The sequence below is a fragment of the Peromyscus leucopus genome, chromosome 16_21 (assembly GCF_004664715.2).
Source record: "Peromyscus leucopus breed LL Stock chromosome 16_21, UCI_PerLeu_2.1, whole genome shotgun sequence".
In the NCBI taxonomy this organism is placed as follows: domain Eukaryota; kingdom Metazoa; phylum Chordata; class Mammalia; order Rodentia; family Cricetidae; genus Peromyscus; species Peromyscus leucopus.
Window position 1 is genome coordinate 24444072 of NC_051084.1, and position 20315 is coordinate 24464386.

The window sequence follows — 20315 nt, forward strand, 5'->3', positions numbered from 1 at the left end:
CAATCTCAGAACTGAGAAACTGTCCATGATCCTCCAAGTGGGAAACGAGTATTCAGGGCGCTGATATTTGCTGCTCAAATGTTAATATAAGAATATTTTTGCTTTGTTATTATTATTACGGCTGGTTTGTTGGGGGTGGGGGCAGGGTCTCATGTATCCCTGGGTAGTCTTGAACTCGCTGTGTAGCAGTGGATGAGTTTAAACAGTTGCCTTCACCTCCCAAGTGATGGGATTACAGGCCTGCACCAGCAAGGGTTTATTTTTGATGACAATTACTTGGGTGTTTGTGTGTGTGAAGGTCAGAGGACAACTTGAGTTGGTTCTCTCTTCCCATCATGTAAATCCTGAGGTTGAACACAGTTTGGCAGACTTGGGGTCAAGCACCTCTACTCACTGGGCCATCCTGGGGACCCCCATCCCTTTCTATTAATTTTAAAAGAGAAATCAGCACACAAAAGCTCCCTCAGCAGCCCCCGTGCGCTGCTGTCCGGTGGGCTCCGATGAAGCCCTGCGGGAGTCTCAGGCAGTTTGCGGCTTGGGCATCTGCTGATCCACTGTTGTCTGACCTCAGGGGGGCCAGGCACTGTGACACAAGCCGCAGCGCCAGCGTCACCGACCTGAGCTGGCAGGCGAGACCCAGGGGCCCTGCAACAGCCTGCAAGCCGCGCAGCAGAACACACACGGCGGGGGAGGTCCCGCAGCCGCGGCGGCTCCGAAACACCCCTAAAATCACACCAAGACCTCCTAAGCCTCGCCGCAGGCTCCGCCCCCTCTCTCTGCCCCGCCCACCGGAGGGGGAAAGGACACGCCCCGCCTTCGGCCCGCCCCGCCTCCCGCCTCGGACCGGAAGCTCGGGCTTCCCAGAGTGCCCCGCGCGCGGCGGGCATGATAACAAACCCCCGGGGCTCCCACGCGGGTGTTTCGGCCGTGTGTAGGCATCGTGGTGTGCGAGACGACGACGACGACGGCGGCGGCCTGCGAGCCGTGCGGGGCTAGCGCATCGTCAACCCGAGCGATGGCGCTGTTCCGGGCCATGTGGGGCGTGCTCAGGGCGCTCGGGCGCTCGGGGGCCGAGATGTGCGCGGGCTGCGGGGGTCGCATGCCCTCGCCGCTCAGGTAGGCCGCGGGCGAGGGGCGCCGCACGTCCGTCATCCGTCTGCCCTGGTGCCACCCGAGTCTCCGGGCCACCGGGGGACCTCGCGCCTTTGGGACCCGACCCCTCACTTCCTGTCACCTTCTACCTCTCGGTGCCCAGGGCTCCCGCCTGCCCTGGAGGCGGGGCCCCGGGGAGCTGGGGCGCGGAACGCTCGTTCGCCCCTTCTCTGCCCCGATCGCCAGGACTTGTGCTTCCTGCAGCCAGCCCTGCAACCTCCTCCTCTTCTGTTCCGCTAGGTCACCCAGGGCTAGAGGACTTGTGCGGCAGCCCTGCAGCCCCCTCTTCCGTTTGGCGAGGTCACCCAGGGTGCCGCGTTTGCAGCCTTCAGACAGCAGCCTCTGATTGGGTGTAGGGCAGGGGTTTAAAGTCAAGTCCTAAGGCTGAGGAGTAGCCGGTTGTGGAGGACCTTCTAGCATGCTTCTACAAATGAAGCCCTTGAGTTTATTCTTAGCACAGCAGAGGGAAGGGAAATCACTCAAAGGTTGTTAGCGTTTTTGGTGCAGGTGTTCAGATACTTGGCACCTTGGCTTGACCTTGGGTTTGGTATCTGAGGCCTGTGTATAGGAATGGTAAATATCTGACATTCACTTCTTTTTATCCGTGTGTAGCCTTGTCTGTATTCCGAAATGGTTTTCATCTAACTTGGGTAATTATCCAAAGAAACCTATGAGTTCATACCTTCGGTTTTCTACAGAACAGCTACCCAGATTTAAAGCTAAACACCCAGGTAAGAGATGTGGTGGGGCTTATGCGCTTCTCTGATGTGATTTGTTTTCATTGTCAACCGCAAACTTGATTTGCACTACCAGAGAGCATCTAGCAAAAGTCATTTTTTGATGGTCTGTGTAACATTTTGTAACTAATAGAAATTCTTTTTTTTTTTTTAAATTCTTTAAATATAAATGAGAACAGTATTTTTAAAGTAACCTGTAGATTGGAGAGCACTCTAGAGAAAAAAGATAAAGTTGAGGCCTAGTTGCCCTGGCTTGAGAAGACTCACTGATGAATTCATTTGCTTCTGTGATAGATCGTTGTTTGTAAAGGAGCAATAAAATAACTTACCGGGAAGTGTTCTGTAAAATATAATGGTCTAGCCGCGTGGTGGAGGTGCACGCATTTAATCCCCGCACTTGGGAGGCAGAGGCAGGTGGTGGTCTCTCTGAGTTCCAGGACAGCTGGGATTGTTACATAGAGAAACCTTGTCTCGAAAAAAATTTAAGAAAAAATAAATAAATAAATAAAAAAAAATGGTCCATACAAATCACCACTAACTTATTCATTGGGAATTACCTGAGTTCTTAAAAAAAAAAGATTGGCAAGTAGGAAAGATTTCCAGGTAGCCTAAGAAAGGGTTGTAGGGCCTTCCTTTGCTTACATAGTATAAAGATAATAGCTGAATTAATAAGTTGGTCGTTGCTTATGATTTCCAAGCCCTTTTACTTATAGCGCCACACAGGGCACATGTGAAACTCACACAAGCTATAATTAAAGTACTCCTGTTGCAGGTAAGGAAGGGACAGACAGTAAACTTTTCAGAGATCTGCTTATACCTATAAACCTGTCTTCTAAAATGTAAGACTTGGCACTAACACATGGTTAATAGAGTAGTTGTATCCTCAGTTAAGGTAAAGGAAACGGAGAAAAATAGATTATTCTTACAATAGCTTTATATTTGAATGGTATTTCTGTAATTGAAATGCAACATGGTTTTGTATCAAGACCAATTTGTAGTTTATTTGGGTTTTACTAACAGTAATTCCTGAAAGACATGACGGAGTTTCAGTTGAAATAGAGACATAAGAAACTTGAAGCAGTCGATTACCCCGGTGCTAACCTGAGCAGTGGGTTTCCAGGGACTGTTTTTGGTAGTCTGTAACATACTCACTATAGCTAAATAACAGTTCTCTAGCATTTCTGGATACAATTGTATCCACAGGGTGTAGAGATGTATGTGGTATTAGCTTGGTTTTAGAGCCACTAGGGTGTTTTTCAAAAGCTTGTAGAAAGTTCACCCCTAAGAAATAAGATGGACACATCCATTTCCATTCTGTTCTGATTTATAGATGCAAAACTTTCAGACCTGGTTAGAAAAATTGCAGCCGCGTGGAGGGAACTACCGGATGCAGAAAAAAAAGTAAGCACTTATGTTTTCAGTTTTGTTGACCAGTTATTTGTTCTGTAGTTAGGGTTGCGTGGTTTTCCCAAGACTAGGTAGTTCACACCTTTTTTCTTTTGGATGGGGTCTCTGCTCGTGCTCATAGCTTGCCAGCTGAACTAGACTGGCTGGCCAGCAAGCTCCAGGGATCCACCTGTCTGTGCCCCCTCCCCGCCCCAGCATGAGGGTTATAGACAACTGGTTATGGCAAGCACTTTACCGAGTTATCTTCTTAGTTTTCTCTCTTTTCCCGTAACAGTCATGCCCACAAAGGTGTTCTATACCTTTTGTTTCATAAGTGATGTCGATATAGATGGTGTAGTACAGGTAAATGGTTGGCAACGGTCGGGAAGGATGCTCAGTTGCTGTCCTTGCACCTCGATTAGCAAGCGTGTGAAAAATACATCTCGGAGCATATTTCACCTGGTGGTCCCGGCGAATGTGATAGGTTGAGCTTGCTAGCACCAGTTCATTGACTTTTATTTGGATTTTTAATGTGCAGGTGTATGAAGCTGATTTTAAGGCAGAATGGAAAGCGTACAAAGAAGCTATGAGCAAATTTAAAGACCAGCTAACTCCAAGTCAGTTGGTATCTTTTGAAAAAGAAGTCAGGCAAAAACGTATGAAAAAGCAAGCGTTAGTAAAAAAGAAAGTAAGTATCATTGAAATACTGTTTTCCTGTGGAAGAGATCCACATAGCCAAGAGTCTCGGTGGTTTTCCCTTGTGTTGGTGACAGTAGATGTGACATAGCAGAATACCCCTGGCACTCGAGGCAGACAAAAGCAGGACTGTCATCTCTCACACAGTGTGTCTGGGGAGTCGTGGTTGCACTGTCAATAGGACTGGCCTGAAGCTTGAATCAAGCAGATGAGGAGAAGCTAGAATCTTTACTCCAAGTCTTCCTTCTAGAGTAACTTTCACATTTGAATTGTCTGTAGAGGATCATGAATTTGAAGGTTGCTGGACATACTAAATTCCTTCATTAGCACATCAGAGGAAAATGCCAGTTATTCGAGTAAGGAGTTGCTTGGGGTAGGATTCTGTTTCCTTTCAAACAAATAACTATTAAAACATCTATCTACATGGTTACATTTTTCTAACTTGTGTTAATTCACATAAAGGATACTGTTTGAAAGTCGGACTACATTTTTCTTTGTTTAGGGAATGCTCTTATGGTTTCTGTAATAAAACCCATGTAGATAAGACCTTAGACATTTAATACCCTTGGTCTCCTAGGCTCCCCCCCCCCATTTTATTATTAAATTTTCTTTGTGTATGTGTATCCAACAGGGGGAGGGGTACTTGCTTAGAGGTCAGAGGACAACTCTGTGGAGCTGATTATGTTCTTTCACCTTTATTGGGGTTGTGCAATACACACTTTTATCTGCTGTGCCGTCTCACCCACCCCAGGACTATAAATTCAGACACTGCTGCTACTCCAAATCCAGAAAATAAACAGGGGAGTGCAGCAGCTATTATAGTGACTGTGGGACCAAGTGCAAGAGATGCTGTGTGCTGATTCCAGTTTCCCTTCTTGGCACCCATTAAGAACTGACTACATCTTTTTAATTTGAACTGTTCCAAGCCATTAAGAGAAGGAGTGAGAAGGTTACTAAATAGTCCTGTGTTTATGAGGTTCAGTGGAGGCATGTATTGATTGGGCCAATATGATTATGTGTCCTGCAAGGAGGAAACTGGGATTAAAAAAAAATGTTTTAAGAAAATTTTATATGTAAATGTTATGATTCAGTTCCTGGAAGCTATAAAAATAACATGTAAAGGAAATACCTTTTTGGATGGAGAACTGCCTTTTGTATTACAGTTTTTAAGACTTTTATGCTTGGAAAAGTTTTTGACTTCCAAGATGTAACAAGCATGCTTTATATACTATTCACTCTTTTTGCTGGTGTGGTGGTGCAGGCTGTCATTCATGTCAGCACTTGGGAAGCAGAGGAAAGAGGATGGCCACAGGGTGGCAGCCAGCAGGTCTCAAGCAAACAAAATTGTAATGTTTACTTGGACTCTGTTATGCATTGTAGCAAACGGTTTCTTTAGCTGTTAGGCTTCCTGGTGACTGTATCTGGTACTTTTCTTTTTGTTATCCAGGAGTTAATGTTGCTTGGAAAACCAAAAAGACCTCGATCAGCATACAACATTTACGTATCTGAAAGCTTTCAAGAGGCTACAGATCAAACTGCTCAGGTAAGCAGAGTGGTAGGTTGTTCGTAGGTTTGTGTTTATTTTAGTTTAAAATCATGTAGGAAGTTGTATGTCTGGCATGTCACATGATGAAGGAAAATGTGGACATTTATTGTGTCTCTTTAAACGAAAAAGTCCTTGGAACTGAATGTATAGTTCACTGCAGAACCAGCTGGGACTGTATGATGCCTTGGGTTTGATTCCCAGCGTTGGAAAAGACAAAAGTTCTTATTCTTAGCACATGCAGTTGGGTGTGTGCTGACCATAGGTTGCCGTACATACTTTATACATACACACTGGAACAACTTTCAAAATATTTCTAATTAAGTCATCTTTCTGTCTTTATGGTTCACACAGACACATACACACAACTGTATGTAATACAAACTCTTCACATTTAAGAGACATAACATGCCTGGTGATGGTCGTGCATGCCTTTAATCTCCAGCACTTGGGAGGTAGAGGCAAGTGGATATGAGTTTGAGGCAGTTCCAGGACAGCCAAGGCTACACAGAGAAATTCTGTCTTTAGAGAGAGGAGAGAGATAACACTAAGCTAGGTTGTGGCACACACCTTTAATCTCAGCACTCAGGAAGCAGAGGCAGGTGAATCTCTGAGTTTGAGGCCAGCTTGGTCTACAGAGTGAGTTCTAGGACAGGAAGTCCTGATGGGGGGGCATTTTTATATTGTGAGATGTTAAGATTCTTCTAGAAACTTCATACTTCAACAGCTCTTAAGTGTCAGCATCACTGCAGAGTGAGTTCTAGGACAGGAAGTCCTGATGGGGGGGCATTTTTATATTGTGAGATGTTAAGATTCTTCTAGAAACTTCATACTTCAACAGCTCTTAAGTATCAGCATCCCTGGAAAGGATGAGATTGAGGCTGTTGGTTTTGTTTTGGGGTTGAGCTTGTCTCTTCATGCCTTGTCCTTTAACAAGATTGGTTATACCTGTGCCGTGGGTATGTGTTGGACATGTGGACATGGGCACAAGAATGTGCTGGACACAAAGCCCATCTGTTGTCTCCCGTCAAGAGCGACAATGGCAGCTGTTGTCCTTGTATAAAGTGCTGTGGTAAAGAAGTGTAGATGTCCAGATCACTCACTGGGGGCAGTTGAGCTCGCTAGGCACACCACTGGAGTCAGCTGGTTCTGTCATTGCCTCCCAAGTTCTTTTGCCGTGCACTTACATGTTGTACATGTTTAAGTGAAGTATATGTGTAATGTGGCTCTTCTCAGGCTTGTAATGGCTACCTAATCACTTTTTCTTTGGGATTTTAAAATTTTAATCATTTTACCAAAAACATCTTTTTTTTCAGTGTTCAGTAAAATCATACTGCCATTTTTCCAGCATAACCATGATTTTCTTAGGAAAATGGTTGTTCATCTTCAAAGTATTTTCCTTTAATGGAAACAGGTTCATAGACTCTAACCACTAAAAGTCATTAAAAAAAAAAAAAGAAAGAAAAGAACAGTTAGAATCTAGTAGAAGTCAAGGAAATTCATTCTTTTAGGACCTCTTTCAGGACCCACCATTATTTTTTAATTTCCACTCAGCAAAATTGGATCTAACTTAGTAATCCTTTCCTGTACAATTTCAAACTCTGGCATCTTCCAGCATCCTACTGAAAATATGGTCATATAGGAAAGCTCTGTGCTGGTGAGAAGTTTGAATACCCCTAAGATTACCCAGCAGCCTCAATGACTGGGCCCTGTCCTTAGTGATGGAAATATAACTTGATTATAATTTTATTTATTTAAAGATACTGGCTAAGTTGAGTGGGTGGCTCAAGTTTGTGCTCCCGGTCCTTGAGAGACCAAGGCTATCCTATATCACAGAGAGAATTCCAAGCCAGCTTGAGCCACGTGAGAACATCTGTAAACATCCCAGCCTTCTAATGCCGCCCCCCGCCCAGACTCACATACACATGCATGTACACATGCATGTACACATGCGCATACATGCATATGCAGGTGCACACACATAGATATAGGTACATACAGATGCATACATATATACATACATACATACACCTGCATGAGGGGCTTGTCAGCGGTTGATTCCAGGATATTTACAAACAAGGAAATATCATTCAAATTCCCCATTTTACCATCTTTTTTGAACCCCACTTTTCAGTGCTCACTAGCTCAGTACATCCAGTGTGATGTCAGCTCAGTTTGATGCTTGTTTTCTATTCAGGTTGGCAGCTGCCGTCTCTCCGGTGCACACAGCACGCCAAGCTCCTCCTGCATCGGCGCCTTGGGCCCTTGCTTGTGTTCCTTGATTTACTCCCATTCTAGCTTTTCCTTAATTAAGGAGGTGTAGGAAATTAGTGTTTCAGATTTTACATGTCTAGAAACTGCCTTTTCCTGTGTTTTTAGATTGGCCATAGAGTTACGGATTGGAAATAATGTTTCTTCAGCATTTCAAAATTACCACTGCTTTTCTAGCCACTGTGATCTTTGAGAAAGACAACTACCAGTTGGGTAGTTAGGCAGGGAGATCAAGAGTATGAGGTGGCCAGGCTGTCCCCAAAACCACAGATTTAAAAAAAAAAATCTGAGCCAGGCGATATTGGCGCACGTCTTTAATCCCAGCACTTGGGAGGCAGAGGCAGGAGGATCTCTGTGAGTTCGAGGCCAGCCTGGTCTACAGAGTGAGTTCTAGGACGGGCACCAAAACTACACAGAGAAACCCTGTCTCGAAAAACAAAAAAAAACAAAAACAAAACAAAGTAAATGTGGGCTTGTGGGATGGCTCAGCTGGTAATGGCACCTGCCCTAGTTTGATATCCCCAGACCTGCATGGTGGAAGGAGAGACCTGACTCCTGTAAGTTGTCCTCTGATCTCCACTGTGTGCACACATACACGTCCACACAGAAGTAAAATGTAATTTTAGAAATTTTTAGATGAAACCCGTTTGAGTTCGAGTTCTTTCGATTTGGTTTCTTTGCTTGTTGCTTTCTGTTTCGACTATGTAGCTTGTATTTATGTATAGACCTTCTGAGTCTGTCTTCTCACTTTCTTGTTTTTGAACTTCCTTTGCCGTCCCTAAATACTGTATGTTTTCATGTATTTCCCTTGCCTTCTTGTCCTCAAGTGGGCCTGTTCTTCACTGTGACTGTTGTGCTCTCTTGAGAATGTGAAAGTCCTGGAATCTGCCATGGTGGGCCTTTAAGCTGCTTTTCCCATTCCCCTCTGTGACACCCACCTGGTGCTGCTGCCACGGGGACATTGGATTTTGCCCTGTAAATCTGCTCTCAGGTTCTCCTTACTGCCTGAGGCACTCCAGCTAGTGTCAGTCAGTCCAGTTAGCACTCCAGCCTGCCACTGTCCACAGTTTATGCTGGTGCTGCCCTCTTCTGCTGGTTTTTGTCCACATGCATTTATACCTTACACTTTATTTAATGGAGTTTGGAGGAATGTGCAGAAGTAAACCATGTTCTGTCCCCAGATTACTTTATTTAGACAAAGCCTGAGGGATGTAAAGTGGCCTCTTGCCTGTGGTACCTCTCAGGTCAGCTGATCAGCTGAGTAGAATTAAGGACTGCTTGCTCCATTCCTATGATGATACCTAACATCTTGGCACAAAGTTTAGAATAAAACACAACTGCAGGGAAGAAAAACCCCCCTGTGAAGTTAGTTTATGACAGACTGGAGATTATACCTGAATACAAACGTTTTTAATCAAGAGATAACTCATTTCATTTCATACTCATGTAAATGTAACCGTTCAGTGGGAATGTAACAGTCCAATGGAAGTATGTGTCAGTTGACTGTTGCATGGTGTTGCTTATGAATGACAGCTGCGTTCTGTGTTGGAATAAATGGGGAATGGTCTCCTTTGCTGTCTTCTTAGGTGTGTACACCTTAACTATCCATTGTCTTACAGGGAAAACTGAAGACTATAAATGAGGCTTGGAAAAACCTATCTAGTGATGAAAAGCAGGTAAGTAGTAGAGTTCCTGGCTTTATGTGTCCGTTTAGAGTGCCTGAGTAGTCAGGGTGGGGTTGGCTCCTGTGGCGTTGCCCAGCAGCTCCAGTGTGATGGCAGTACTCAGGGACTGCCTTCATTGAGGCCAACTTGGCTTTTCTCTCAGGAGGGTGTCAGTAAATAAACTGGCATTTCAAACATATCTTGTCCCACCTGCCCTCTTCTCTCCCCTAAGTCCTTAAACTAACAACCCACCAACCCGTGGAGAACACTTTCTAAACACTTTCTCTTAATTTTTTTTTTCTTTCTTCGAGACAGGGTTTTCTGTGTAGTCCTGGATCTCACTCTGTATCCCAGGCTGGCCTTGAACTCACAGAGATCTGCCTGTCTCTGCCTCCCAGCTCTCTTAATTTTTTTCCCCCTAACATTTTATTTAAAATTAATTTCCATATTCTCCTTTGGTGCATGGAAAATAGTAATATAATTTCTGTGTAGCACTCCAGGGATTAATTCCTCTTTTCTAAATAAAATATTTTAACACTTTCTCAGGCATACATTCAGCTTGCTAAAGATGATAGAATTCGTTATGATAATGAAATGAAGTCTTGGGAAGAGCAAATGGCTGAAGTTGGACGAAGTGATCTCATTCGACGCAATGTGAAACGAGCAGGAGACATCACTGAGAATTAAGACAGAAGATGGAGTTGTCTTTGTGATTAGGCACAAGAAACCAACTAGGTCTCAGTGCCTTAATAGTCAAATAAGAAAGGCTAAGGCTGGTTGACACTGGGTAGTCAGTTCCTTTTTCTGTAGCCCACGGACCTCTGCCTGTTGAATACATTTCTGTTATTATATCAAGCCCTGACAGTGGACGATCCTGCAGAGTTGTGCTTTTTGCTTAAGAACTAGAAATGAGACTGTCCATGCATCTGCATGTAGTGGTGAATCATTCTGTGTTTGATGGAGGTAGGTAGACTGTGAAGTGACTTTTACACTCATAACAGTTACATGTAGTTTGTGACATTTTTACACTGATGACGGTTACGTGCAAGCGTGTCCCCCATGTTCCAGGGTCAGAGCTGCTCTCACAGCTATGGCAAAGCTGTGACGTAACTGCGCATTCAAGGGGCTTCGAGACTCATTAGATGAAGTGATTTCTAGCTGTAAATCATGTGTAGAGTTGATGTTTGTACATATAAGTGATTGTTGACATCTTAACAGCTTTTTATAATAGGAACAAAGATTTACAGACAGATTTTTCTCATCTTTTTCTTTTTCCTAAAGTAAAAACTAAGAAATTATGTACTAAGTCTATGCATATTGTTTTTATTGCATAGAATAAAAATTCTAATTTTCCAAACATGATTCTGAATTATGTATTTTAAGATGAACTATTTGGTTAACAGTTTTTTTTTTTTGGTTTTTCGAGACAGGGTTTCTCTGTGTAGCTTTGCGCCTTTCCTGGAACTCACTTGGTAGACCAGGCTGGCCTCGAACTCACAGAGATCCACCTGCCTCTGCCTCCCGAATGCTGGGATTAAAGGTGTGCACCACCACCACCGCCTGGCTTGTTTTTTTTTTTTAAGGTAAGGATTTTTTTCCCTGAATTTTTCATGTGAGAATATTCACAGAGTTTGTGTGGTATACATTTTTAAATGAGAAATGTGAGAAAACAAGTCTCCAAAGTCAGCGATCTGAAACATCGTCCATGACTGTTAACAGCCGGTGCAGGCTCTCCAGCTGGTGAGCAGGCCAGGTCCAGGCACTGACTGACTGACTGCTTTTCAGGGCCTGTTCATTAAGAAATGCAGTTACATTTTAAATAGGTTTTTAAAAAGAAAACTATGAGTGTGAAAGTTGATCTGACCTTTAGTGTTCATGAATAGCATTTTATTGGAACACAGCCATATGCTTTCTCGGGTCTGCTGTGTATGGGTGCTCTGCTACAGGGACTAGGCTGGGAAGCCGCAGCATCCACACACGCGTGGCCTTTGCAGAGAATTCGCCACCCTGGTTTGTGGTATGGTGCAGTGTGGCAACTGGGCATGCAGGGCTCTTTTTCTCAGTTGTCCTTGATATTCTCATCCTGTCTTAGGGTCATCACTGGGTCACTGTGATCTAACTGTTCTTAGTGCTAGCAAGGAAAATATTCTTTAGTCTCCAATAGTGGTTAGTATAGCACAAAAGGCCACGTTGTATGGGAGCGAATCCCTCCTTATCTTTACTGTCACCCCGAGAAGGCATCTTTCCACCTTTGAGCTGACACACCCCACAAGCCCTCACCAAGCTCAAATCCTCACTCTTCAACATCTGTTCTCTTTTAGAGAACAAGTAGTTTCAAACCCACATCACTGAGCAGGTCTCAGAGACACGGGGTAATAGTTTGTACTCATGATTTTGTGTATTGAAGGTGCTCAGAGATAGTGGACTTAGAGCTCCAGAAGGCTCAAGTGTTTGTGTTTGCTTTGTTCATGGGAAAGGAAGGTGGAAATCGCTGAACTTGCCGAGGTAGGAACAGAGGGACATATGGAAGGGAGATGGGAGATTTACATATGTTTGAGCTGGGGATGTGCCTCTGGTAGAAAGCTTGCCTAGAATGTGCAAGGCCTGGGATCCCATTCCCAGCACTTCAACCCCCATAGATAAATAATAATCAGAATTTAGAAGATGAATTAAAAAATTTTGCCTGGTGGATTGGGATTCAGGCCTGATTTTCCTTTGGTGAAGTAGATGACATGGGTTTGAAGCTAGAGTAGTTTGGAGGTCAGAGAAGAGGCCTGGGTAAGAGTCCTTCCCAAGTGCAATTCCAGGAGAGACTGTAGCCCTGCATTCCCAGTGTCTGGAAGGGAACTGATTCGTGCCTCCCTTAGAATGGAGAACAGAGTGACTTAGCACTGGCCATATGCCTCAGAGCAGCTCAGGAGCAGCAGACACTAGAGTGATGCATGGTCATGGCACAGTTCCCCAGAGCTCTAACCATGTACCACTTAGCTTCGAATCCTACCTTCCCAGGTACAGGAAAGAATGCTCAAGAACTGCAGCTTAGTCAAGGAAGGGAATGGGAAACAGACCTGTTCATGATACTCCGTTGAATTTGGTTTTCCTTGTTTGTAAAAGAAGCTTACTGTTAATAGCTTTCCATCCCCCCTTTTTCCCCTTTAAAGACAGAGTCTCTGTACCTCTGGCTCTCCTGGAACTCCCTCTATAGACCAGTCTGGCCTTGAACTCACAGAAATCAGCCTGCCTCTGCCTCTCAAGTGCTGGGATTAAAGGCGTGCACCACTATACCTGTCTTCCATGCCATGCCTTTTTAAATTCAGTAAATGTTGAAGACTTGCCTACCACACAGTTGTATGCATTTTCTGTTGCCAAGGATGAGAACTCAGCATCAGTAATCAATGGCCACTCATAAAAGCCCGTTTTTAGACTTTTTTATTCATTTAAAGATACTGGCTAAGTTGGATGAGTGGCTCAAGTTTGTGCTCCCGGTCCTTGAGAGACCAAGGCTATCCTATATCACAGAGAGAATTCCAAGCCGGGCGGCAGTAGCACACTCAGGAGGCAGAGGCAGGTGGATCCGAGTTCGAGGCCAGCCTGGTCTACAGAGTGAGATCCAGGGCAGGCACCAAAACTACACAGAGAAACCCTGTCTTGAAAAACCAAAAAAGTACTGGGAGGAGCTGAAGAAATGAGGTAAAGCTGTGTCTGCAGCGTTGGGTCCCCGCGAAGGGACCTTGTGCTTCTGTGGTGGAGTCTGAGCATTGAGGCTTACAAGGACTTGGTGCTAATTGAATTTTCTGATGTTCACGTAACATTGCTAACTGCCTGCTCTTTTGGCTAACTCCCTTTTTGGCAATGCCCTCTGTGGTGGTTGGAGTAGGTATGGCCCCCATGGCCTCTTGTGTTTAAGTGCTCGGCCTACAGGGAGTGGCACTATTGGGGGGGTGGCCTTGTTGGAGGAAGTGTCACTGTGGAGGTGGGCGTTGAGTCCCATATGCCCAAGCCATGCCCAGTGTGACAGTTCACTTGCTGTTGCCTGGGGATCAAGATGTAGAACTCTCAGCTCCTCCAGCACCACGTCTGCCTGCATGCTGCCATGCTGCTCACCATGACAATAATGGACTAAACCTCTGAGCTAGAAGCCAGCCCCAATGAAATGGTTTCCTTTATTAGAGTTGCAGAGGTCATGGTGTCTCCTCACGGCAGTAGAAACCCTGACTAAGACACCCTTAAAAACATCAAAAAAACCCTAGTTGGTACAAGTGTGTATTTCTGAATTGAAAAGCTGGCATTTGTATATTTTAAACGGATTTGGGTAGTGAGAAAATCTTCCTGGGTTTCCTCACATTCATTGTACCACCAGGGGGTGCTGAGACAGCAGCTTGAATGTAGACGAATCCATAGTGCCCATCAATTCTGTTAGCCATCTTTATTGTAAGTATTTTCTCTTCTTCCCCGACAGCAGCCCTCCCTCCTCCTCCTGTTTATTGCACTTGGCTCTAGCCTGTCACTGACATGTTTGAAAATGTAACAATGTTTGTATGTTTTGAAGTATAAAACAATACATATTTTTTATAATTAAACTTAAAATATAAAATGAATTTATTACTCTGAATTTGTAAACCTTCCCAAGCAAAAAGTAAAATCATGTACAACTGGTACTATCAACTGTTTATCATTCACATATACTTTTGGTAATTTAATCACTGGTTATATTTATTATAAAAAATTCATTAGACAGAAAGCCATTCTTATGCAAGGTTAGAAATGCTGACCAAGAAACTGTGTATTTAAATGAAATGCTAAACAAGAATTTGAAATGTGTTTGGAAAAAACACCCTGTCATTTACATCAGTCTCATAGCAACTAATTTGTGATGGTCTCTGATATAAATGTGATGTCCAAGAAGACAAAAATGGTCAAAGGAGATGTTTTTGCAGGTTCCTCCTGGGTATAAAATGGTAGAAGCTGGGGGGTCCCCAGCATCGTCTGCTCCAGAGCATTCCTAATCCTAAACCTTAAGTACCGGTGCTGCCACTACAGCATCCTGTACTTTACTCTTGTCCCACTCACAGGAGAGTGGGAAAGGCTGGAAATGTGTGAGATGACCTTTAGGTTGTCTGTGTGAGGTATAGATACAAAGATGAGTTTCATTTTTAGATTTGGAGTTTACCTCCAAGATCTCATTATATACACACACACATACATTTTTTTTCTATGTTTCCAAAATCTCATTCTATATATATTTCATTTCCAAAAATCTGAATCTGAAGTTTGTCTGAAGCACACTCAGGTAAGGCACCTGTCTGGCATCCGTGAAGCCCTGGGCTCAGTCCCCAGTTCTGCCAAAGGGTGGCAGGGAATGTAAACCACTAGATGGTTAAGAATCAGGTTAGGTGTGTTCAAATCCTGACCACCCCCATGGGGTTTGACTAGAATTCTTCTTGTCCAATGTCTATAAAATAGACGAGAATACTTCATCATGTTTTATTGTTTGTAGGACAGAGTGCCTAACGACTGAGGGGAAGAAGGGTTTCTTCTGCCTTGTGACTGGAGATTTCATGCCACAACTTATTGAATCTTCATGGCAGGTCCGAGGTTAGGCAGGAACCTCTTGGTGGAAGGAAGTAGAGAAAGAGGCTATTCATAGTTGACAGTGGACAGGAAGCAGAGAAAAGGGATACAGGAAGTAGAGAAAAGGAATACAGGAAGCAGTTGGGGCAAGATCTAGTTCCCCAGGGAAACATCCTGGTGATCACTTCCTGAAGCTAGCTGGCCCTACCCCCTGCACCACAAGCTAGGAGCCAAGCCTCCGACACGTTGCGCTCTCTTGGACCGTAACACTTAGATGTAGCTAGTACATGTCTAGAAATACCAGAGCAGGCCATACTTTCCAGCGTCATATATCCTTTCTTGACTAGCTCTCAACTGTCACGACTGTCTCTGCACATAGGCATGTATTTCCAAAAAACATTGATGTTTTTATTACAGTAACGCTACTTCGGAATTTTCAGTTTTTCTTAGCCCTAAAGTATTCCATAGGCTTTATAGCTTTAAGATGACGTAGAGTTCTTTTTAACAAAATTTTTGTGTTTATTTTTATTTGTGTGCATGTATGCAGATTTTTACCCAAATATGTAGGCACCCCATCAAGGAGGCCAGGAGAGGATTGGGCCATCTGGAGCTGTAGTTTGAGGCAGTTGTGAGCCACACAATGTGGTCTGGGGAACCAAGCTGTGTAAGAGTGGTATGTGCTCACAGTACTCTGAACGGCTAAGCCAACTTTGCAGCCCATCTCTGGTTTCTGTTTCTCTAGTGGACTGTCTTTGGCATGCTGGCCGTGGAGGAAGGCAATAGGTAACTCCCATCTGTTTATGAATTGACAAGTTTCATTGTGCCTGATTTCTGGGATTTTATTTTGGCTTTTTTACACTTGCCTGACTTGTTTTATGCCCTTAAACACATGATCTGTTTTGCGCTGTAACCCATGTGTTGGCCACACGACAGCCAACTTGAGGGAAGGTCTCCTCTCCCCAAGTGTACTGCTCACATGATATCATGGAGTAATAACTTTCTTAAGGGTTTTGTGAGCCTCCGCCTCTCTCCAGGGAGGGATATTCAAATTCGGAGGAAGTAGCTGTGACACAGCCTGCTAGCAGACAGACAAGTCTAGACCCAAGGCCAGGCTCATCACGGTCTCTAAAAATGCCTCTCATCGTACCCTGGGCTGTCAGTCCTCATCTTCTGTCTTGTTTGAAACAAGCCCCTTTGAGTCTTGACTCGGACCTGACAGGCAAGCTGACCTGCTCCAGCTGTCTGGAGGCTCTCCATTCTCTTGGCTCCCACCTTCCTGTAGGTGTGCTGAGAATCAAACCCTTCAGCATTACAAACTCTCTTGCTATGTGTCCGGATTCTACATGGGTTCTGTGGATTTGAACTCGGGGCCTTATACCTGTGTGGCAAGTGTTTTAGCCACTGAGCCATATCCTAATCCCTGTATAAGTCATATGTTCATTAAAATGTAACTTCTGATCCACAGGAAAAGGGGGGAAAGTGTGTGTGTGTGTGTTCAGCCAAGCTTGCCTTATGTAGGGGCCTTGGCAAACCTTGCCGATGAGAGTGGGAAAGACTTCTGGGGCCTATGGACTCTCATTAGATGAACTCTGGTCCTCTATTCTCTGGCTCTCTCTGTTTTGTTAGCCTCAAGTGCCAGCATAGTATACAGTCTGTTCCGGAACTTGAGTTTTGTTGTTATTGCTGTATCTTACGTATTAGGATGCAGAGATTCCATCCTCCACCTTCATCTTCTCTCAGGATGCATCATGTTCCCTGTGGCTGTACTATAACTTAAGCAGGTCCCTAAATGATGGTTTCAAGGGTTTAGTATTACAGAAACCTGCTTCAGGGAATAGACTTGTGTATCTCATTCTTGTACTGCTATGATTCAGACAAATTCCTTAAAGCAGAACACTAGAGACACTTGCACCTATGACTTTGATCTATGGTACTGTAGGAGCAGACTCAGGTAGTTCCAATTACAGACCAGCTAGCAATGTGTGCCCAAATAATTTTTAATTAAATGCATGTTGTGGTGGTGTACAAACTACTGCGATTTGTTCCCGGTATCTTCTCTCGGTGGATGATGTAATTGTTTATGCCACCTTGACTTGTTTCCCAGAGCCATGCTCTTGTCCTGTGACTGCACTGCTCACCACGGGGGGCCTGGCAGTTGTTCTCATTATCATAACAACAGCAAGGCAGCCTCTTTTCCTAAGTGTTTGTCCCTCTCTGGTCTCACTTCTGTGGCTAGGCCAGCACCTTGGGAATATCCTCTGGGAACCCAGCAGGATGACATCCCTGGAGTCAGATTCCAAAGCCTTGAAGGAGATCAGCAGATCAACCTCCTGAGACCTGGTTACACAGGCCTTGACCCCACACATAGCTCCTCGCTTTCTGTCACCCCTTCCCCCACACTCCCACCCCTGTCCCCGCAGCCTTTCATCCTCACTGCCTCCAGGGGAGCCCATCTCTTCCCCAGGAGGAAAGCAAACAGCAGATGGACAGAGTGTGATCTGTGTCCCCACACCATGCAGGGGACCTCTGATCTCTGCCTGGCCTTGTTTGCGAATGCCTTTCTCCTAACAGCTTCAGAGACCGGGATGGGGACAGCCGCCCAGGCGCACCTGGAAGCTAAAGGCTTTTTGCTGTCTAAGCACAAAGTAATGTTTTCCATTGACATTTCCAGCTTGCAGTGGTTTGAAACTCTGTGTCGGAGAGTTGGCAAATATTTAGAGCTTCTCAGAGGCGGTGGGTCTTGGGGTAGAGACAGTTCTCACAAAAGGCACTGCAGCCACAGGCATAGTGGTTTTGAGGAGCTATTGGAAGCTGGCTAGTCAGAGTCCTGCTGGTGTTTTAATTCCTTCCATAGAGACACAAAGCAAGGTGTGCCCCCGAAGGGTCCAGAACAGTCCTGATTGATCAATGTGCTTCTGACCCCTGCCCCAGTGTGGACGACTCAGACCAAGTCGTTCCAAGTGTGACCTGCTTTCTAAGCCACCCTCCTTATGCAAAGATCGGAAACCACTTCCCAGTCTAACACAATGATTATGAGGAAAAGAGGTGACGGCCGGTTAACCTGGGAACGTCGGTTCCAGGTCTTTCCCATGTGACCACTCTGAAAGACAGAACCACCTCCCAGTGGATCCAACGCTGGGGACCTAAACAGGTAGCAGGTAGGACACACTGCGCATGTGCATGGGAGGGACGTCCTCTGATCTTGCTCTTACTATTCAGCCCGTAATTCTGATTGGTATTTTAGGTCTATGGATTTAAAATCACAAACACAATGGCTTTGGTTGATTGGTTGCACCGAGTAAGTGACACTTTATTCCAAGACTCTACTTATTGATAGTCTCGTAACTCCTACTGGCTGAGTCCTGCAAATCACAGACCTTCTTACCCTCTAATCTCCGTCCACAGCGAGGACAGGGGTGGGTGTTGGGGCTCCAGGCCCTGCAAAGATTAGTTACAAAGAAAAGCAAACTAGCAACCAGTCAGACACTTCCTGGTAGGGCTTCCTGGGAAATTCGCACAAACCATGACATCAGCTTTCTGATCTGTTAACGAACCACCCCGCTGAGTACGGTAGGTAAATAAATATCCTACACCAGGAGGCCCGAGCCAATAACACAGGGGAAAATGTGACCCAAATGCCAACCAACCAAATCGGTTTGTGGTAATTGTGTTGACGAGCCTGGTGGCCTTTTTCCTGCAGTCTAGAAGTTCTTGTTGCTTAGTACCAGCTATTCACAACTACTCATCCTAGAAACTAAGACGCCATGTGGTCCGGTGGAGACGCAGTTTGTTCCACAAACACTAGAGGGCGACAGAAGGCAGCATTTGGCAGGTTCCAACGGCTCAGACCCACTCAAGTCCTATGGGGCTATGCTCTCCTCTCTTCTAGCTTGGCCACCTCTGTTCTCAAGGCAGGAGATACCTTTCCCTATGCAGGTCACAACCTACTGGGCCCCCTCTTTTTCCAGGGACACGGGGAGCTGGCTGAGGTTCCTGGTGCCTTAGCATTTCTTGCACCTCCTGAGACGTCTCCAGTGCTCACAGAGACTGGGAAACCAGGTCCCAGCTGTGAGTGCAGCTTGGCCCCTCAGACAGGGCATAGGACATTTGGAAGGTGCAGGGGGGCAAGCCTGGTATGGAGAGAGTAGAATTTCCCCAGTGGCTACCTAGTTGCTGATTTCAAGGGCAACAAGGCATGGGGGTGGGTAGGTGGGTGTGGGGAGGGGTGGGCAGGCAGGTTTGGTCAGTACTAGCAGCAGAGTGGCTTTGAAGGCAGCCTTGTTCCTGACTGCTCTAAGTCCCAGGAATGGTTTTCTGACTCCACTGGGGTATCCGCCCCATGGAGGCCGGTTCTCTGTACTGCTCTCAGAGTATTTCCTGAGATCTCTATACGCGTGCTTTTCCAGCCCTGCCACTGTTCTGTCTGGAGCCAGTCTTCTGCATTCCTTCAGTCTCTTCCTGTTTAATTAAAGTGGTTTCTATTTTCTGAGGCTGAGCCCGAATCCAGCACCATAATCTGTGTCTCTGACTGCATCCCATCAGATGAATCAGAGGGTGTGCCACCGAGAGACCAAACCTCAGGCATGACCACTGTGCCTTGTCCCTGCTTCCACAGTGAGTGACAATACCCCCTCTTCCCCCCTTTGCCAGTAATGGCATAGGTATGTGTGGTGGGTGACCTCTCAGGGCCAATGCTGGAGATCAAACCCATAGCCCTAACTCTTCTAACAAGCATTGACCTAGATGGTGAGGCAGCCTAGAGTGGTTAATCAGGAGCTGAGTGTGTTCATATAACGTAGCATTGGCTTGCCTGGGTCCACGGCCACCCTGGCTGGTGGAACAGAGAGACCTGAGGGTGCCTGCCAATACCTTCAGCTACTTCCCAGCTGCTCTGTGTTCCAGCATTAGAAATACGGAGCCTGGGGCTGTACAGAAGTGGCTCAGTGGGTAGGAGAACTTACTTAGGAGGCAGAAGGGTTCAGCACCCACATAAAAAGACTGAGCGTGACTGTGGGTGATTGTAAGCACAGTGCTGGGGGATAGAGACGGGCTAGCCGGGGATTGCTGGATGCTGGAATAGCTGGAACAACAAAGAATTATAGGTCATGTGCGTGCGCGTGTGCGTGTGTGTGTGCGTGTGTGTGTGTGTGTGTGTGTGTGTGTGTGTGTGTGCGCGCGCGCGCATGCAGGTACCCATGTGTGTATGGATGTCAGAGGACAGCTTGCAACATTCTCTCTGTTCACCACGTGGGGTCCCAGGCTCAAACTCAGGTCAAAAGCTTGGCATTAGCTGCC

The 20315-nt window shown here is 45.5% G+C and overlaps 1 protein-coding gene across 1 annotated transcript; it reads left to right on the top strand.

Annotated features, from left to right (window-relative positions):
• Nucleotides 1-680: 680 nt before the first annotated feature.
• Tfam (transcription factor A, mitochondrial) lies at nt 681-10747 on the top strand. Its single transcript, XM_028877263.2, has 7 exons — nt 681-1116; nt 1765-1883; nt 3220-3290; nt 3814-3963; nt 5419-5514; nt 9405-9461; nt 9996-10747. Exons 1-7 carry the CDS (start codon nt 1016-1018, stop codon nt 10134-10136), a joined length of 735 nt encoding a protein of 244 aa, XP_028733096.1. The 5' UTR covers nt 681-1015; the 3' UTR covers nt 10137-10747.
• The last annotated feature ends 9568 nt before the right edge of the window (nt 10748-20315 follow it).